Source organism: Astatotilapia calliptera, chromosome 2, assembly GCF_964374335.1.
Source record: "Astatotilapia calliptera chromosome 2, fAstCal68.1, whole genome shotgun sequence".
NCBI lineage: Eukaryota > Metazoa > Chordata > Actinopteri > Cichliformes > Cichlidae > Astatotilapia > Astatotilapia calliptera.
The window spans coordinates 29313070-29333385 of NC_137423.1; the positions used below are offsets into that span (position 1 = coordinate 29313070).

At 39.6% G+C, this 20316-nt stretch overlaps 2 protein-coding genes across 2 annotated transcripts in view; one reads left to right on the top strand and one right to left on the bottom strand.

The window, feature by feature from the left end:
• Window positions 1-9702, bottom strand: part of pdgfrb (platelet-derived growth factor receptor, beta polypeptide) — a 29277-nt gene extending 19575 nt beyond the window's left edge. The window contains exon 1 of the mRNA XM_026192490.2: window positions 9077-9702. The gene's annotated coding sequence lies outside the window, so the exon portion shown is untranslated. The remainder of the gene's footprint in view (window positions 1-9076) is intronic.
• A 4507-nt stretch (window positions 9703-14209) lies between these two features.
• Window positions 14210-19052, top strand: LOC113029422 (homeobox protein CDX-1-like). Its single transcript, XM_026180288.2, has 3 exons — window positions 14210-14689; window positions 15840-15988; window positions 17965-19052. The coding sequence occupies exons 1-3, from the start codon at window positions 14230-14232 to the stop codon at window positions 18148-18150; spliced, it is 795 nt and encodes a 264-aa protein (XP_026036073.1). The 5' UTR covers window positions 14210-14229; the 3' UTR covers window positions 18151-19052.
• The last annotated feature ends 1264 nt before the right edge of the window (window positions 19053-20316 follow it).

A 20316-nucleotide genomic window follows, 5' to 3' on the forward strand; every position in this document is an offset into this window, starting at 1 on the left:
ACATGCGACAAGGTCCGGTCCGCCGAGGAAGCCATACATCAGCACTCTACAAGTACTAGTAACCTCAGTGTCAACGATAGCGACAACAGCCAAACGCAGAGATGCCAAAGGCATGTGTCTTTTGGCAGTATGAAAACAAAACAAATAGCTCTGTGACTGGCTGCTGATGATATGTTTGCTAAAACAAGCCAAACTGGTACATTAAGGGCTACTACAGGATGTAAATTCACATCTAAAAATCAAACAACAGAGATCATGCTGAGATTAACAAGAGTCGAGGTGTTTTCATTAGGCTTGAGAAGGGACAGAAAAACAATGTTTGGTTGTTCCAACACTGGTTGATGGGCATTGGGACAACATGACCAGAGAACACTGAGAGGGAAAAGCTACTTTCAGCTGCCCCCATACTCACAGGAGTCACTACAGTGGGTGTTTGATTGGTTAAAGTTCTTATGCTGGATCCTCTTCCTGAACCCTTTTGTGCTTTCTTCCAGGTTCAAACCAATTATCTTTTGCTTGTTAAGCAAACGTGTAAAGCACTACACTGTGGAGCCACTGACCTCAAAGTGGGATGTGCTCTCAAGGATCATGGCCCAAAGGAGTCAGAAGACCACTTACACAGGAGTTAGGAGAGTGAACATTACCACAGGAGGGATACTTTTAACACTGAGATTAATGCTCATCTTTGCCTTGGTCAGATCTTTGTGCGAGATGGGAACAAACAGTGTTATGAAGCCTTAAAAGGGTCAGGCCACTAGTGAATCTGCCAAGAATGCTTGGCAACCTTTCAGAGATGTTAATAAAGCACTTGGTAACAGTTTGATCCCTGAACCACAGGACAGCTCTTTGTCTGCACCACAGAGGCAAAAGAGTCATTTACAGTAAGAAAGGTCCATAAACTAAGTGAAGGGCTTCTCAATCTGAGAATTAGAACGTGTAGAGGATCTTAAAGGATCTCAAAAGCATTTTTCTAACCCAGACGTTTATTGGTGTCTTTTGAATCTTTGAAATGGTATACTGCATTCCTGTAGTAATCTTGGAGGTCTGGAAAAAACAACAACAACAAAAAAAACAAACAAAAAACCACAAGTGATATTTGTGTTAGTGATGGCATAGTAATCACAATGGGGGATAAATTCTTATCACTCTGCATGAGGTTTCCCACAGATGCTTGGGAATTTGGTGGCTGATTGACCCTTCCCAGTTTTCATAAACAATCCTACTACACTCAAAGTGTCACCAGCTAATGAGGAAGAATGCTAAAGTCAACCTCCTTGGGATGCACGCAGCCCACGCTCAGCCTCAGGATTCAGCTAAGTGTGTAAACGCCAGTCCCCAGCACCCCGTAATCCCACTCCAGGGATTATCTATATATACTGTAGCTCCATGTTTCAGTTAAACATCTGGCAATGATAAAGCAGTCCTCGATGAGGTGGGAACGACTGTCAGAACCACATTTGTAGCAAACTGTTTGCTTGAGCGTCTCCCGAGCGGGGGTACGCTTGCACTTGGAAAAAAGGGAGGGGGGGGAAAGTGTAATCTCTAACAAAAGAGAAGGATTTTCGAAAAGCCTCCCAAAGTGCAGCTGGAAGGCTCCGACTTCCTGTTTCTGGGAAATTTTGCGGTCCTGTGTGGGTGTTAACCAAATGTGTGTCATGGACACAGCAGACCATCACAACCACCAATCCAAATAGGCTCAGAAACAACAATCAGTAGAAATCTAACAGCAATAAGACTTCTACAAGGAGGAAAAAAACATTCTTTGATTCACCAGCTTCACAGACGAAAGATGTAAACTCACCACCAGATATGAAAAACAACAGAGAAACAGAAACAAAACAACGGCAGGCAAGAATAGACCAATTAAACCAATGACAAAGCATGACAAACCATTAACACACCACAAAAAAAACTGCACACATCACCAGACCAGACGGTGGGATAAACAGCAAAGGGAGCACGCAAACATACGGAATATACCTTATGGGTAAAACCACATCAAAGAACGGAGTGAGCCAGCAGAAGGCGCACACACGCAGACTTGCATCACAGACTGTGATGTTTACTCTGCTGAAGTGCCCAGGAAGCCACCATACAAAAAAAACAATCTTTCCAATGAAAACAATTATAGCTCAGAATGTGAACTATTGCTGACAATCAAGATTTTTATAGGGCATGCAGTGTATCATTAGACTATCTACAGTGCAGAATAAATGCACATGCCACATTTGTCTTTTTTAGTTTTTGTTTTTTGAAGGATGCGACGTTTTCCTGACGTATCTCTGAACAGCAGGACTTGGCAAGCTCTGTGGGAAAAAACTGACCCAGTGATTCTTTGTTAAAATAAACCTCCATTTTTATCACTCATCTTGAACTGATCATCCCCCCTGAGGAAAACCTTCTGGTCTCTCTGTAGCAGACCCATGATGCACTATTCCCACCCCAGGCGGCCTCATTGTCCATCAACTCCAATAACTCTACTAATGCACACTTTGTACATTACAGGAGCTGTAAAAATGATAGCACAGTGAAGCCCTATGAAAGGTTCGGCTACAATCTCATACAACTGATTTTTAGCAGGAACTGCTTTTGGAGATTGTGTGAAACTGAATACTTTTTGATTTACAAATACAACTGCAATGGAAATTGTTCTTTTCTTTGATTTGTAGTATAATCTTGGAACAATATATTGCATTTAAAGTAACATTAATTAATGTTATTGGCAACCAGGGACCAGCAGAAAAAAGCAGCTAGACACAAGCAGCTAGGATGTCCTTTGATGATTACGTAAAAGAAAATCAGTGCAGTGCAATTAATCTTAAGACACAAATTAAAATGCTACAAAAATACAACAATTTTTTTTTCTTAATTTCTAGTGAAATGTGCATCTTATATCTACATTTGTAAATAAAAGATTACCAAAGTCTACAGAGGTTGCATTATGCTATCAAAAATAAATGTTTAAGTTCAAAGTAGCAGGAAAAATATTATTTTAAACTCTGAGATCATCTTCTAGCAAAAAAGAAAAAGAAAAAAAGAAAAAGAAAGATATTGTAATGCTACAGGCATTAGATCCAGGGTCAAATTACCGAAAAAGGAAACGAGGCTCTTCTTTCAGGGATCACAGAGGACACTGACCACCAGGGTATCTGGTGAGATGACCTGCTCTTAACTGGGAGGAGAGTCCTCATGTCTCAGAAAGCACTTGAAAAAATACCATAACATGCTTAAAAGTGACATACTAGAATGACACAGAGTTAATACTTTGGCCTGTAATCAGTGATTCCCTTCAAATGTGGGGACCCGTCTCTCTATCAAGACTCTCTTTGCCAAGACTCTTCACTGAAAGGCTTCAAGTTGTCTGATCTGCACTTTGCAGTGCACGTTGATCAAACATACTGGCTGCGACTCATGATGTTTACTCAGTTATTCCAGAAGTGTTTCATTCATGCACTGCACCCCTGAACTCCTCAAGACATTGGAAGACCACTAAGAATAATGATGTCTGAATCCAATCCAGTTTTATTCATACAGCACTTTGTACATTACACCAAAACATCAAACAGCTAATTCTCAACCTAATATGGGCAGAGATGACTCCAGAGAAAAAAAGCACAGTTGCAACTGGTATTCAGTTTAATCTTAGAGACTCCACAAATCTCAATGACCTTGATGTGAAATGTGTAGTCAATAGCTCAGCCATATATCTTGGTGCTGATTTAAAATAAATAAAAATGTTAAAAGAATCCTAAAACGACTGGGGAGTCAGGGGAAGGAGGCTGAGTGGAAAAGTCGCTCCTCTTTATAAGTATTTGATTAAAGATTAGCAGCATTTTGACAACTGTGCAAATAAAATGTTGTTAAGGAAGTGTAACTCTTCAAATGAGTTGTAAAACTGATAAGATTTCACCTTGGATAAAAGCCTCTGTGAGAGAATTCATCTCCTTATCTAGTTTAAGATCAGACTCAGGTTTGACATTTAAGGTTGGTTATTGTGGGTTTTACATATGGCCCAAGTCCAAGAGAGGATCAGCACAATCACCACTGGGTCTGAACACAATTGCCTTAGTTTTACTTTCACTGAAATATTAAAAAAAATTAAGCATATCGATGCTTTTATGTCCTGATATCATTTCTTTTTACTGAAATGTAAATGCAGATCATCTGCATAAAAATGACAGGAGAAGACTTTACCTTATCATTCCCCAGGTTAAAGTCCATATAATCTCCTACTGAGTCCACGTGTGAATAAAGCAGTTTTACTGCCCGGAAAATTTGCACACCCTCCTCAGCCTCGGCAGAAAGCTTAGAGCACACAGGGAGCAGCTCTTAAACGTTGGTCTGAATCAGGGTCACTTTCTTTAAAGATATAACTGCACTTTTTGAGTGTCCTTCCAGTTGATCTCATCTATCTAATTTTAGCATCTTTAACAAACTAAACAAATTTAATCTCTAACCTCTCACTCACTGATGATCTAACAGTTGCCATTTGCCAATAATGCACATGTCATACCCCACATGTCTTTCCACTCCAGAGCCTTTGGTGTCATGATGTATTTTCATGCCAGCCAACTTGTATAAAGGGCATTTTTTTGTGTTTTTGTGGTCATGACTAAAAAGGTTTCTTCAGATGTGTGACTCACTTGTTCTGACCTCAAAGTAGGTTTCACTATTATGCAGCAGGACACTATTAGAAAACTGTTAGACTATTAGAAAAGTCTCTGCTGGACAAAAAGTGCTTGTACGCTGAAACTTAAAAAGCTACAGCTGCACTGAAACCATCTCAAGTTTGCATTATCAGCACTGAAAAATCTGCCTAGTACCCTGTAACAGGTTTCCTTCTGTTCGGTATTTGGACACAGTGCTTGTGAGGTCTTATCACAGAAACCAAAGTAACTCTATACTCATGCTGAGGCAACACATGTTTGGGAGACTGCGGATTTTGGTTCAGTGCCTTTTAAACAGAGTTGTAAATGCTGTGTGTAGTGGCAGTCGGGGGAGATGTAAAGAGCTTCTGTGTGAAACCCATGGATGTAGAATGACAGCCTTAGATGTGGCTAGCGTTTGAGATCAATTTAATGACTTTTCAGGAACCAAAATGAAGGAAAAAGGGATTACGATTTACAAACTTAAGCAGCCTCTGTCATTGAAGTCAGTTTTCCTCTTTCAAATCAGCTGGATGTGATTTTGTCACTGCCAGTCAACTCAATAAAATTGCTTATAGGGTATACAGATAATGCAGCTCATGCAGATACATTTGCTAGCATAAGCGACACAACATCCTTCAAAGATTTTCCTCCAAAAACGTCTCCACCCATGTTCATTGTGGTACCCTCCTTTTTTGCTGCACGATATGAGACCCCCTGCCTCATGAGAAATGAAATACGCCTACACACACTTCCAGTCCCTGCACTCCCTCCCAAAAAGAAAGAAATTGAAACAGCTGAATACAATTAGGACTGACTGACTTTAAATTCCATCTGTTTACCTAAAAAAAAAAAAAACCCAAGGAGACGGAGAAGGAAGAATAACAGTCACAGGGAATTTCTTTTTAGTGGATAACTTGTGCTATTTGTGCATAAATTCTGTAATTTTAACTGCTGTGCAGTTTCCCACATTTTTGTGTCTTGCTTTCAGTGAAGCTAAACTGTGCAGATTAACTTAACAAAATGCTCCTTCATTTTTAACTGTGCAAAATATTCTTATCTCACAAAAGACTGTTTTCCTTTATCCTCCTTTCTCATTGCACTGCATCACCATTTCCAACATGTTTTTGTTGGAAAGAGGACAGAACAAACTCCAGGGAGAAAGCCTGGTGCTTTAAACGAATCTGATGGAGACCAAAACTTCCTGTTGAAAGTAAGCCTGTATTAATCCTTATGCAATAAATCCAGAGAGGAACTCATAATAACACCTTACTAATGTTACACTCATACAAGGTTGGACACAGCTGTCAAGTCATTTACTTGAGTAAAGGCAGGAAAATCAATAAAAAAAGACCACATTATAAGTCAAAGTCCTACACTTTAAATAAAAGCTCAATATTTTGTGAAATAAATATTTTTCATCTTTTGCAAAGAGTTCAGTGAAAACATTAATGCAACTCTGGGGGTACTGATTAGCTTAGCTTAGCACATAGACTGAAAACAAGGGAAAGATGTAGTGGACCTTTCTCATCAGTTTCTTGGTTTTACACTTATTTAAGCTTTATTTATCTTTTTTTACACTATATTTTTGTAATATGTGGATTTAGTGTAGTTTTGCATTCAAAGTGTATTGTGGTTTTATGTAAATGAATGATATAAATTTTCTTTTTGCACAAAAAGCCCAACAAAAGACAAGGGTTGGAAATAAGCAATAGGTATAAACTGTGTGCAGCACATCAGTCCCATGCTCTATACTGGCCTTATGTCAAACTGCATTTAGTTACATAAATAAATAAAAAATATTTATTTCAGAAATGCATCAAAAGATACAACAAGCTCATTTGTGTCAGGCTGTTATTTCCCTTTAGCGACAACTCAGCAGCTGTTATTAGATCTTAGTTAAAATGTTACTAAATCTTGATCTGAGGAAACCTGGAACGTGACTGGGTGTTTACAACAAGATAAGTCATTATGGAGGAAGTAGTCTCTTAATAGTCTTCTAGTATTTTTCTGTACTGTATTCACAGTGCAATGTTTTTTTTTTCCATGATTATGACACCTTTCTTTGCGATTTTAGGCTGATCCCCTTTCAAAAGTTTGTTATTGTGCGACAAGAGTATATATATAATAAATCAAATGAATGTTTCCTCAATGAACAAACTCACTTCCTGTCTTAAGATGAGATGCAGCTGCCTGACAGCTCTGTGTGAGTGGGAGGGAAACAATGAGGGGGAGGCCAGATGGACAGCCATACAGGATGCTTTACTGCAGCACCACTTGGTGCTTTTCATTAAAGCTGTGTGACTCAAGTATAAAATCTAAGTACAACATGAAAGAACCAGCGACGTAAAAAGAGGCTCTAGACTGATAGTGTTAAGAAAAGCAACAGCTCATTCAAAAAATATTGGTGGTGGATAATGAGTAAGCCAATGAGTGTCCACCAGGGGATGAGTCAGAGTTTGTTCTGTGAATCTGAAAAACGAACCAATCCGTGTCACGACAACATGATGTGAGAGTGTGTAAGTATTTTAACTCAGTGTTTCCTCTGTAAACAAGTTTTTTTAGATGAGGGTTGCTCAACTTTGAGTTGAAGTCACAGAGGATAAATGAAAACAGGACAGAATGGGATCAGTATTTTTCAAAAGTTGTTGTTGAGCTCAAAATGTTACATATCTGCACATGTGAGTTAAATCAGACTCCTGGCATGCTTTCTGCATGGTCATAATGTGAAGCACATTTTCTCAAAGCTGCTGGCATGCAGAAGGCCTAGAGAGCCAGGAAACAGCTGATGTCGACGGATTAGGTCCGGGCCAGGGGGAATGGAGCCGGCTGGGCTGCACTCCGCTGGAGTACATACCAGCAGCCTGACGCAAGACAGGAAAATCCCCACTTGTCAGAGTCAAAACTAAACTAAGTTTTGCAAATCTTACAATAAAGATTTGTCACAGCTGATCAAGTGTTTTATAAGTTGGTGCCGTGAAAGTAGAAGCCGACTTTAAAGCTATGAAACGAATGCAATGCAGTCTAGCACCATTGATGGTAAAAGTATGACATGCATGCAGTCTTCCAGCGGTTCATCTACAAAAACAATGCCAGACAGTGCCTGGAGTGAAACATCCACAGCGCCAGAGAAGATCAAAAACTTCAAAAGGACACTCCTGTCTGTAGAGGAGGAGAAGAGCATCCACAAAACACATGCCAACAACATTTTGATTACAGCAGATGTCAAAAAGGTCCCCTGTATGCAGAAGATGAATGTGCAGCTAACGAACCCAACAACAAATACCAAAGTCACCATACACAACAGTCAGGCGGGAAGGCTTTCAGGTGCAAAACATGTGTTGGAATATACTGAAAAGACATGTATGCCACATGTGTCACAGCCATTAAAATGGCTCACAGTGCTATAATATAACTCGTTCCAGCTACTAAAATCTTCTGATGAACAGGAAGCGATGATTCAACTAATTATGCCGGCTGGACTCGGCATTCTTGAGATGAGACCAGGTTGCTGGTTTTACGACATATCTACATTACAAAAGGGAGACTGAGTAACACAACTATAAATTTAGGGTGGTATGTGTTAACACTTAAAGGGAATTCCTCCAAAGAGGATGCTGTTGACAGTGATAGATGCTGATATCAGTTCACAGCCATTGCTCTTCAATGAGCTTCTCCATGAATCAATGCAGAGAAGATTGAAAAGGGAGGAAAGTGACCAATGGTTTGGTGTAGAGGACTCCCGGTTCACTCTGGGTGACTGAAGAGGGCTGTACAAACAAGCCCTTTAGCAGCGAAGCACAAAGTGGAGAGCGTACAAACAGCTTGTACTATAAACCCTACTGTGTTTGTGTGTACGCTAGACCCCGGGACACCTTGTCAAATGCATTCTGTTAGTGGGAAAATAAACAATGTTAAAGTTGTCCAATGTCAAAGTGTCAAACAGTTGCCGTGTACAGAGATGCAAGCCATCACTTTGCTGATGTTTGAACAGGTTGCTTACGCTCTTTCACGCAGCGTTGCAATGGCTGTTGTGTATACACAGACACACACACACACACACACACACACACACACACACACACACACACACACACACACACACACACACACACACACACACAAGTATGTGGGTAACGAACACCACCAAGAGACAGCAACAACATCACAAAGACATACAGTTGTTCTCTTGTCAAATCGAATCAGATTTTTTGTTTAAAAAAGCTATAAGAAACTTGGGTCCAGTGTTCAGGATGAAGTGCGTCTATGTCAGATGGCTGTGAAAGTCAATCTGTCACAGTGGGCTTCCCGTACAGGATAAGTGAATTTTCAACACTTTGCACAGCCCTTTTTTACTTCTGCCAGCAGCTGTCGAGCAGCTGGAACTTATACTAAAATACTTGACGGTGACAGAGAAGTATGCTTCTTACCTTCAGACGAACCCCAGAAACACAGAAGAATCTTTCCTCTTTGACCAAGAAGGTTGCCGGCCAGCAGAAGGAAATTGGAGAGACTTCCAGTGAGATGTCTCTACAGGGGCTGCTGCTTCAAATGTATAGATCCCTCTGATGTTCACTCTGAGGTTAATCTCTCCTGTCCCAGGAGTCCGTTGGAGGAGGTACTGCAGTGAGCCCGGCCGTTTGTTTAGTCAAATCACATCACCGCGGGTGTCTCTCTCTCTCTCTCTCCACTCTCACACCCAGAAAGAGTGTTCTAAGAAAAAAAAAGTTCCCAACAGAAACATGCACACACACGCACACACAAACTGTGCACACTCCACCCCTGACAGATCCACACTAAGCAGAGCGCCAGTGTCCACCCCTGCTGAAGCTGAGAGAGAGCAGGACGAGGGAGAGGAGGGAGGGAGCAGTGAAACAGAGCTGAAGCAGAAAGCAAGAAGTTTCTAGCAGGGCGACGAAACTTCAAAATACAAATCCAGTTCTGCTTGTTGTTCTAAGGTAGAGGCTCAGAGGTCTGAGCCGGAGCGATTTGTTTATGAATGGAGTGGAGGTGAACTGAGACTGTCTCTATTGGCAACGGCAATCTGGACCGCATCTAACCCCCTCCATAAAACAACAAACACAATAAAAAGGAGGAGAAAGAGTGAGAGAGTGAGTGAGTGGTCCAGCCAGGAGAAAAAAAAAAGGTTTTGGCAGCGCTGATTGCACCCTGCTTTGGAAACAAACATGGAAGTCTCAGTTTCTCAGGAAAAATAACTTCCCTTACATAATCACACTCTTAAAAACAGGTATAAAAGTGGTTAAAAGTGGGGACTTTAGCTTTAGTGAACCAACTTTTTTTTTACATCGCTTTTTATATCATATTTTTTTCACGTGTTTTCTTTTTCCCCTGCATGAAATAACTCAACAACTCCCACCATCCCCACTCCCTCTTTCTCCCTTTTTTTCCCTTGGCCTTTTATCCTCTCTTTTATAAACACAAGCAAAACCATGTAAATATGTCTGCTCTCAATACTAGCTTTCTTCCTAATTCAATCCTTTCCCAGGATATGAGAGGATGATCTGAGATTCGCTACGCAACACTGCAGCTGAATAAAGACCTGTTCTATCTAACAAGCAGGTTGGGGCAGATGGGGGGAGGGGAGGGGAACAGGAGCTAAATTGGAAACTAACATGTTCTCCTTTAATTGAGAGGGCAAATCTAAAAGACCTGCTCGCACTAATTAGAGTGCCAGCAAGCCCCCTCCAGTTATTAGATAGGAGGGGAGCAACACCACACAGGGACAGTTCCTCCTTTTACATCTTTCTAATTCTACCTATGTAATTAGCACCTACTTGCAATAAACCTGCTCTAAATCCACTTATTTGAACTCTTGAATCTATTTGTAGGCGTTTCATTGCTTGTAATGTCAATAAAACTGTAGACCCAAAAGATAAAAAGGCAGTAATACAGCAATAACGTGCTCGTCAGTCACGTATGTAAACACTCATGAACACACGATTCTTTATCAGCATGAGATGTATAATTTTAGCATCTTTTTACAAAGCAGTGCTGGAGAGAGTCCACAACGGGATGTCTACTGCTCTATATATGGCAGCAGTCCTTGTTTACCCCCACAGAGTGGAGCAGCTCTTAACAAGTGGGATTCCAAAATATTCTGCCTCAACAATACTGAGTCTCTTCAGCCTGTCAGCAGCTAACAAGTAGTTTCTCTCACTGCTGATCTGAATTAGTGTTATAGCTTGAGTGCAAAGCAGTGCAAACACACTATACGCTTGTTTTCCTGCTGGGTTTCAGGAAAAGGTAAAAGTTACACCGCTGTGTTTGTCAAGCACAGGCCATTATAGAGGTACAAGAGTTGAGACAAAGACCTGGAGAGGCAGGGAGCATATATACTCTAGACCTGGAGCTGAACCTGCTGGACCTCTGATAGATGAAGACTGACAGAAATGTCTGAACTACGGCTGCCTCCATTTCAAGTTGTCCCGATAAAGGATATATGACTTTGGGGCACCTTAAAGCTTGATTTCGGCAATGTGATGGGACTAAATCTGAGAATGAACCACAGTTATAAGACATTCGAGATAGACATTCGAGATAGACGAGATAGCAAAAATCAAGAAGAAGCAATACAACATATAACATCATCATAACAGCATCATCACATATGAGATAATAAAACACGATAACAAAAGGACCCGAAGAACACAGCCTTACAAGTCAGCTGATATTTATTTGCAGGGCTTTTATTAGCGCAGCCTTCCAGTTGCCTTTGTTGCTCCACACCACACACAACAACTCCTGTCAAGTCTCAGCAACCTACTGAAATAGGGAAGGCTAGCTGTGTTGGTCAACCTCCCCTAACGCCATTTCCTGAACCCTTTACTCCACCCCCCACCCCCACTGCAGCTGATCTGCAAACTACACCCCGCCGCAAACACACATCCATCCACTTTCTTCTCCTTATCCAGTTTGGCGTCTTAGGGGCCCTGGAGCCTATCCCAGCTAATATACACCAAAAGACGACATACAACTTGGTGAAGCTGCTATCACTCGCTAAGACACAGAAACAGACAGCTCACATTCACACCTAAAGCCGGTTTAGAATCACCAGTTAACATAAGATGCATGACTTTAGATTGTGGAACTGTGTACCCACAGAGAACCCATGATGCAACGACAGGAAAACCTACAAACACCACAAAGAAAGGCCCCAGCTGGGTGCTGGATTCAAACCCAGAGTTTCCTTCCGTGAAGCAATATTGTTAACAATGGTTAATGGTTAATCAACTAGTTTATAAACTAAACCAAAAACAGAAAACCTTCTATGGTTCAGGCTTCTCCAGTGCAAAAGAGTTTCTGCTTGTCTTAGCCAAATGTTGTGATCAATTTACAGATATTTAGTTTAGGGCTACTGTTCAAATGGAACGATTTGTTTGATCTGTTACTCCAAGAACTAGTTATGGGAATGAATGAGATTACTGGAGGAGAAATGACAGAAACTGCATCCGCGCCCTCTCTCTACACTCACATCTTAGTGCAATTTAGTTGCATGGTGTCTAACACATTGTCAAAAAAGAGAAGACAAAGTGGGACAGACAACAAAACAACAATGCATTGCTATCTATTTTGCATTTAGGGAGTGTGGTTGGCTTAAATTTAAACTAAATATATAACTTACCATGATGCTGATTGTAAAGGGTAAAACATTCCTTATACCAGCTCTCTTTTTGGAGCGGTGATTTTTGAATAGATTAAAAAAGGAAACAGGCATCTTAAGGTTAAACAGATTTAAACTAAATCTCTATATATGGAATTATAACTATACAGTAATAGAAATGTTTAGGGTTTATCGAGGTCAAACTTTACTTTGTACATTAAGACATACCCTCATAAGTGCTTTTACCACATTTATTTATTTTCAGGCAAGCTGGCTTGCATTGTGGTCGCCATCAATGTATTTCAAGCGTTGGATGATATGTTTTCATGTTTATGTTGCAATTTCCTTAATGATCAGGCCATTTCCATTAACTTCAGCCAGCTTCCTGCTAACAGCTGATAGGCACTGTAGCTTAGAATGATTATCTTGATAGTGACATGAATCTTTTATGATCGTTTTATATAGAGGACCTCATGCACGGACTTGATAAGTGCAATATATAGCATAAGGCACAGTGTCAACAGAAGATGGAAAGAATAAAAAGCTAACAGTGAGAATGATGATGACAAATAAACTGTGTGCATCTTGTTAACGACAGGTCAGTTGTATGACTGAACTTGAAAGACTCCAAACCAGGAAAGTTATCTGCTATTATTCAGCTTTTTGCTGCCCTCATATGGACGTTTTGAGCCATGACATAGCGGGGAGCAAAGCAACTTTGCTTTTGCTTGACCTATGTCACTATTGGTCTTACATCAGAGCAGACTATAAATGATAAAGAGCACTGGAGTGGTTTTTCAGGATTTTTATCATTTGTTTTTCTGGTTAATCAAGCTCACAACACAAAGAGTTACAAAGGAGAACCATGTTCGATTTTGTTTTGTGAGAAACTAAAAAAGAAAAAGACAAAATAGGAGAAAAACCTATGTAGTCTGAAGGACTACAAATGTATATTAAACAGCTTAAGAGAATAAAAAATTCTTTATATTTGCCATAATGATGATACTGAAGTGTATTATCTGGTCAGAGCCATAGCTGCCACTGAAGGGAAGCAGCCCATTTCTACAGCTATGTTTTCTACATGTTCTAATGTTCCTGTGATGTATAGAATTAAAATATGGACTTTAACTAATTTAATTACATGTACATTTTCCATGTTTTTTTCAATACAGTATGCAAATGTAATATGCTTGATTGGTTTACATTTAGTTCATACAATGCACGTTTTTCCTCACGATTTCTTATTTGAGTAAATAAACCTTTAATTTTATATATTTAAGTTGTATCTTACTCAAATGTTTTACTTGCATGTTTATTGGGGTTGAATAATTAAGTTCTTTTTAGTGTATGAAGATTAAGTTGACAGTGAAGAAAAACAACATTTAAGCTTTAAAATAAGAAGCTAAACTATATCAAAATAAAAATATAAATTAATAAATGAATGTGCATTTTTTTAAATCTTCGGCATGGCTAGACGAGGTCTTTATGGGTAACCGGAAATCCTGACCTGATCATTTTTCAACATATGTAATTTTATATTTTAAAATTTTCCTTGCTTTGAAAAAAACAAACAAACATATAGTGGTATGTTTTCCTGCTTGTTTGTTTGTGTATTTGTTTCCTTCCACCTCTGTCCGTATTATTATTATTATTATTATTATTATTATTATTATTATTATTGGTGTTGACCTGTAGTCTCTGCGCTGAATCTAAGCCCCCTATATACATGCACGCGGAGGCACATGGACTTCCCACGCATTCCACACATTGTACCGCCTTATCAAAATGATTCATCAGGGCAAACCTGGTAAATCGGGGTCATTGCCCTGACGTCGCAAAGACCAGCAGGCAGGTGAGTCTCAGGTAAAGCGTGACGTCAGGATGATACTTTCGAACTCCTTGCCAGTAAATCTATAAAGGTGTGTAGTCTTACTGCACAGGTAGCCTGAACCTTAGACTGAAATGAAAACAGAGCTTGCTGAAGATAAACTCGGGGGCCTAACATGCTCTTGGAGGTTTGATTTTTCCAGGTCTTCCAGAGATTCACCCTACCTGTCGAGCGAGGATACCGGGATGTACCCGAGCTCTGCTTCTATCAGACAAACGGCTCAGGCTCTGTCACTGAACAGTCAGTACATTCCGCCTCCGTATGACTTCCCCAGCTACCACCATCACGTCACGGGAGTCGGTGATTTGTCGGCAAGTACCTGGAACCCCCTTTACGCGCCCCGGGAGGAGTATCCCTACAGCTTCCCGGGGTCAAGCCCCAACACCGCGCAGGTCAACTTCACCTACCCGGATCTGAGCAACGTTCCTTCCGCCGCTGGAGGGGGATCGCTCACCCCTTACAATTTCATCTCTGGACAGGATCCCCTCATTCCCAGGAAAAGACCACAGGAGCCCGTTAAACAAACAACTTCAGGTGGGACTTTACTTTGTCATACTTATTCTTAATCATAGGCTTATTTTGGTCTGCATAATGTATTCAGTGAATTATACAGATATAAAGAACATTTGTAACATCTTCATCTAAAGTTGCTTCGTGCATACAAATATCTGTTATCTGGAGTACTTCAAACGCACTTGTCTCTGTTTTTTTTTCTTCTTCTTCTTCATTCTCGTGACTGATCACATATTAGCTGTCACTGTGTTAACAAGTGTTAACAAGTGACACAAACAGGAAATGCAGCATCTTGATAAGACACATCCTATAGGGGAAGGAGATTACACAACCTCCTGGGTTACCTTTGTAGCTGTCACTGTGGTTGCATGACTAACTAAACCTAAAAAAAAACGTACAAGTATGGGTAACACATGAGAAACACATGCAAACCTGTTTTAAGTGAAAAACAAACCCAACTTCAGCAGGCGCACATTCATCAAGGTGTTCGCCTCTCTTTGGACAATCATGCTGTGAGATGTCAATGCAAAGCTAACAGTGGAGGCCATGAAGTCTACACAAGTCTCACACCCCACCCTCTCTGTCCACTGGGTGGGTGTGAGATGGTGACAAACTGGATAGATAACACTGGAAGTGCAGGAAGTCTGCAGAAGTTAAACGAAGTCTCCTCTAGAGGCTAACCCTCTCTTAACCCTCTTGTGTGTATCTGTGTGTGTGGGTGTGGCTGGATCAATGCTGTCACATGAGTTAGTTTTCTGATCAATAACTGTGACTCCTAGTTTCTTGAGTGTGTATGTGAACATGCGTGTCAATGAATAGCTGCCTATGTAAAGAGCTGTGTAGACAGCACTCACGGTGATAAGGAGAAGCACTGATGCAATGCAGTGGGGAGTCTTTGCCTTCGTTATAGTGTGAGCACGATTAGTAGAATTGATGAGGTTTTAAGTGGCGCCTGAACTTGAACGTGGCACCAGACTGTTTGGTCACGACACACACATTTCGTGACTCACTGACACAAAATTATTAATTCCTGAAAAAGATGTGGGCCATACACATGAATAAAAAATGACTCTATTTACTTACATTCACTGTCTTTATTTTTGTGCTTATGTTTACTATTCTTAATATTTATTGATTTTTTACTAAAAAGCAATTTTTTTGTCTGATTTAGGTGGGAAGACTCGCACTAAGGACAAGTACAGGGTGGTGTACACTGACCACCAAAGGATGGAGCTTGAGAAAGAGTTTCAGTTCAACCGCTATATCACAATGAGAAGGAAGTCAGAGCTGTCAATGGCACTCAGCCTTTCCGAGAGGCAGGTGAGAAGATTAGAGTAAATAAATGGTCAATGTAGAAAATATATAGAAACTGTCTAGGACAGTGAGAATGTGTAACTTTTGCGTTCTCTCTTCACATTCAAAGAATTACAAACGCCTAACACTTTTAAAGTAGCCAACCACATGTTCTGTTTTTCTTTTTTTAGGTTCCTCCTTAAGAGGAACGAATGAGATAAACTAAACTCACAGCAGAAAAACCCCATGAAGCAATGAGACAGAGTGTGTTTCGTTACTGTTGAAACTCAGTTAGGAAACAGAATGTGGGATTTGTTCGGGCAAACCCCCCATGGTTTGCCCGAACAAATCTATAGGCCAAGGCCAAGAAGTATATATTTGTCACCCCCTTTTGTGAGTGACAATAATAAGGAAGGTCACTGCAAATTTAACATGTTTATGTTAGGGGTATAAAAAATATGCCCTAATTTTTTTTAACCTTGTAAAGCCAGAACCACAAAATAATGACATTTTTTTTTAGTTACCGGAGTTTAACCTTTATCTTTATCATTATCTCAAAGAAATCCACTTAACTGCCAAAAATGCTGAAGTATGTTTAAAGTTTGCTGAACAATATTTAGACATGCCTGTGAAATACTGTACCAAGACTTTTTTGAGGAAAATCTTCTGCCATCTACCAGGATGATGATGATGAAACGAGGGGTGGACGTTTCAGAAAGACAATGATCCCAAACACAAAGCCAAGGAAACTCTTGACTGGTTTCAGAAACAGAAAATAAAGCTGCTAAAAATAGCCCAGCCAATCACATGACCCGAATCCAGTTGAAAATCTATAGAAAGAACTAAACCCCAGAGTTCATAGAAGAGGCCAACAGAGCCTTCAGGATTTGAATTTCTGTTTGTGTGCGACTAGTTTCTCCACACAGGAGGCATCTTGAAGCTGTCATCACCAACAAAAGCTTTTGTGCGAAGTATTAAATAAATGTCAGTAAATGTGTTCAATACTTTTTCCCTGTGTCACTTCTTATTATTACACATAGTTTATGGACATCCGCAGTTTAATTTGTCTTTGCATGTGCAGACTGGTTGGGTTGTTACTGACATCTGGTCAGAATTTCATACCATGTGAAATATATTTTGCTTTGAAAACTGGTGATGTGTTCAATACTTATTATACCCCATGTGTATAAACACACATGGGGTATAACAAAAATGATCTTGGCATTTTTGTGGAATTTCATGCTCACCGCATAAATCTGCATATACTGCAGATATCTGATTGTAAACAGTATACCACTGATGATGCACAGATCTCAAATATGGCATTAACTTTGTGTTACAGGGTTATTATCTCATTTGTGGGTTTCTTTTTTTTTCTTATGTGAGATAACAGGGAAGGTGGAGCTTGGATTTATTTTGTTGATGTTATTGTGCATTAGAAAAAAAACCCTGCATCTGCAGGCCATCTATTACCACTGTGCTGTATTTTACTTATTCCCATGGTTAAGTGTAGGGTTTCTACTAATGCAGCACATGTGAGCACAATGTTCTCAAACAATCCCCTCTGGAGAAACGAGCTCCAGAGAAAAAAACAAATTCTGCAAACCGTAATGTTAACATATGTGGCCAAACGCATAAGTAGTGTTAATGGTGAAACCCTCAATCTTACTGTCATTATGCTGTTCTTGTTGTTTCTTCTGCCTGCCCTTGCAGCTTCTTAAAACCACAGCTGAGTGCAATTGTTGTAGCTCCCAGAGTAATTCTGGGAAAGTCAGAGATTACTAAATTTCAAGTAGATGAAGCAAGGCAAGGGAACGTTACCACAGAAAGCAAAGTCGCTGCAGTTTTCAACTTCCTTTTAATGCAGCAAATAAGCGATTTATAGAAGAAATGAAAACGATAATGATGTGCTGTTTCTTTTGATGTTGTTTAGGGAACAAGCCATAATGCTCCCTAACTGAGAAACGTTCTTGATGCTGATATCTCATGCATGTATGTCTCAGGTGAAGATCTGGTTTCAGAACAGACGTGCCAAGGAGAGGAAGATCAACAGGAAGAAGTTGCAGCATTCCCAGCAGGCCTCAACAACCACACCCACCCCACCTGTACTGTGTGCACACAGTGACACCCACAACCCCGTGAGCCCCAGCAGGAACATTTTGTCAGACGCAGTATCGGAGGAGTACTAGGTGAAGTCTATGTGAAAGACTGGCACTGTATCTGTGTGTGTAAATAATGTTTTTAATAGTTGTACAAGTTCACCACAGAACGAATGAAAAAGATTCACATGAAGATCACCTCTATTTTACAATGTCACCACCACACGTTTGTCACATGGATCGAGTCGAGTGGGCATTTATTCCACTTGCTTGTGTTAATCATTATCAACGTCAAGATAGCGTTTTAACAGTGCATGCCCAAGAAAGAGGATTAGTGTCTTTCTTGTTGTCTTTTCCTTGTATATGTATCCATTAACAGGAATATAATGCAAATGCAGATATAAAAAAGAAAAAAAACTGACAGCCCTTCTTCTTGTTTCCAAGGCAGTACCGTGACACTAACACGCCTTTTTTATGACAACTTGAAGTTACAGGAAATCAGATGGGGAAAGCAGATATCTAATTCGAAAGGTGGTTAAATTGTTCTTTTTGTTTTTCTGAAAACATGCATTTACTCTACATTTTAGCTGCAGCAAAGCAAGGGCAGCATTATTAAAAGTGTCACTGGTTTTAGACATTCAGACAGGAGAGTTTAGCCACATCCTGAAAAACTGCTGAAGATTGCTCAACTGCATGACTCGTGATTTACAGTCGCTGTGGCACAGACATTCAGCTCTGGCATGGAGCTGGATATATTCGTTTTATTTTAAAAAATGTCTACACTTGTCTATTTTTTTTAGAACCCAATGTCTGTATATATGAAATGTTAAAGGATGTGCTGTACAAGCAAGAAATGCTGACACATTTTGATACTTCTTCACTGTAATGTTAAAGAAAAGGAAGGAGAAACAAAAGATGTGGAAATTTAGTAGGTATGAGTCATCTAACGATTAAAGGTTTTTCCATTTCTAAATAAATGACTGACTTATCAACAGTGCAGTGTGTGCAGTTGTGTAATCACAAATGTTTAGAGTGTAAGAAAGTCACTGTTTTCTAATTTAGCTCTTCCGAATTTCAGTGTGTTTGTGCATGCTTTTGTGTGTTTCAAGTGGAGTTTATGTTGGCTTTGCAGCTTAAACCCTCTCCTCAGCACTGAGGTTTTATTGATTTAGAGTTGTATTTTCTGTTAATTTGCTCTAGCCACATTCATGTGGATCAATTTGCTTTTCATACAACACAGTTTCTACAGGAAAAGGCTTCTTGATGAAGAAATATAACATTAGTATGAAGTTCTATCTATAAATGCGCAAAACGAATACATTGGCTTCCTGTCATCACTTTTAAGACTCTAAATGAGCCTACAACGCTTTATTTGTTAGATCTTTTTTTATGTTCACACTCCTGTCAGAGGTCTTCCAATCAGATGTGACTTCCATAAACTAGACTTAAAAATAAAGGTGACTTACGATTTCACACTAGAACTGCAGAATCTGTTTCTACATTTGAGTCTTTGCTCCAGCCTCATTTCTACTCTCTGGCCTTTAATTCGATCTAAACCTTGACATTTCCTTTTTGTTATGTTTTATTATTGGCTGCCTGTGAAGCACTTTGGTCAACTCCGGTTGTTTTAAAGGTGCTATATAAATAAACATGACCTTGACCTTGACATGAAATTCATCACAATAAAGCCTAAGATGACCTCAATTGTATATCCTTAAATTACAAAAAAAATAACAATAAATAAACACATTTACATTCCTTAACAATCTTTTTTCTTCTTTTTTTATTGTGTGAAAAAAGGAAAACAATTTTCAATTTGTACAAGGTGTATTAAAGGTTACAGAAAGAGAGGAAAGACACAGGACTATTTTGGTTTTCGGTTTTGTAATTTGCATTATTTATTAGGCAGTTGCCACTTTAAGGCATAAGTGTGTGTGTTTGTTTTGTGCTGTTTGTGCATGCATGCGTGAATGCGGTTTGTATGTATGGCTGAGTGTCTGTGTGCATGTGTCTATAACTGTCTGTGGAAAAACAAAGTCTTACATACACACTTTGTCTTACAGAAAAAAAGTACCAATTAAACTACAAAATCTGTACTGTACAATACTAAAGAAAAAAACATGTAAAAATGTTTTCATTCTCTTGCATTAAAAATATAAATGATATTCTGTTTGAAAAGTATTTATAGTTCAAGGCTTTTATCAATTTAAAAACTGAAGTGCTAAAGACCAGAGAACTGGCGCCAGTCTGGTTTTA

Excerpts from the sequence above, each read along its gene's own strand:
- LOC113029422 (XM_026180288.2), top strand. The coding sequence starts at position 14,230 with ATGAAAACAGAGCTTGCTGAAGATAAACTCGGGGGCCTAACATGCTCT. Across the intron at positions 14,690-15,839 it reads CGTTAAACAAACAACTTCAG|GTGGGAAGACTCGCACTAAG; the intron begins GTGGGACTTTAC and ends TGTCTGATTTAG. Across the intron at positions 15,989-17,964 it reads TCAGCCTTTCCGAGAGGCAG|GTGAAGATCTGGTTTCAGAA; the intron begins GTGAGAAGATTA and ends TGTATGTCTCAG.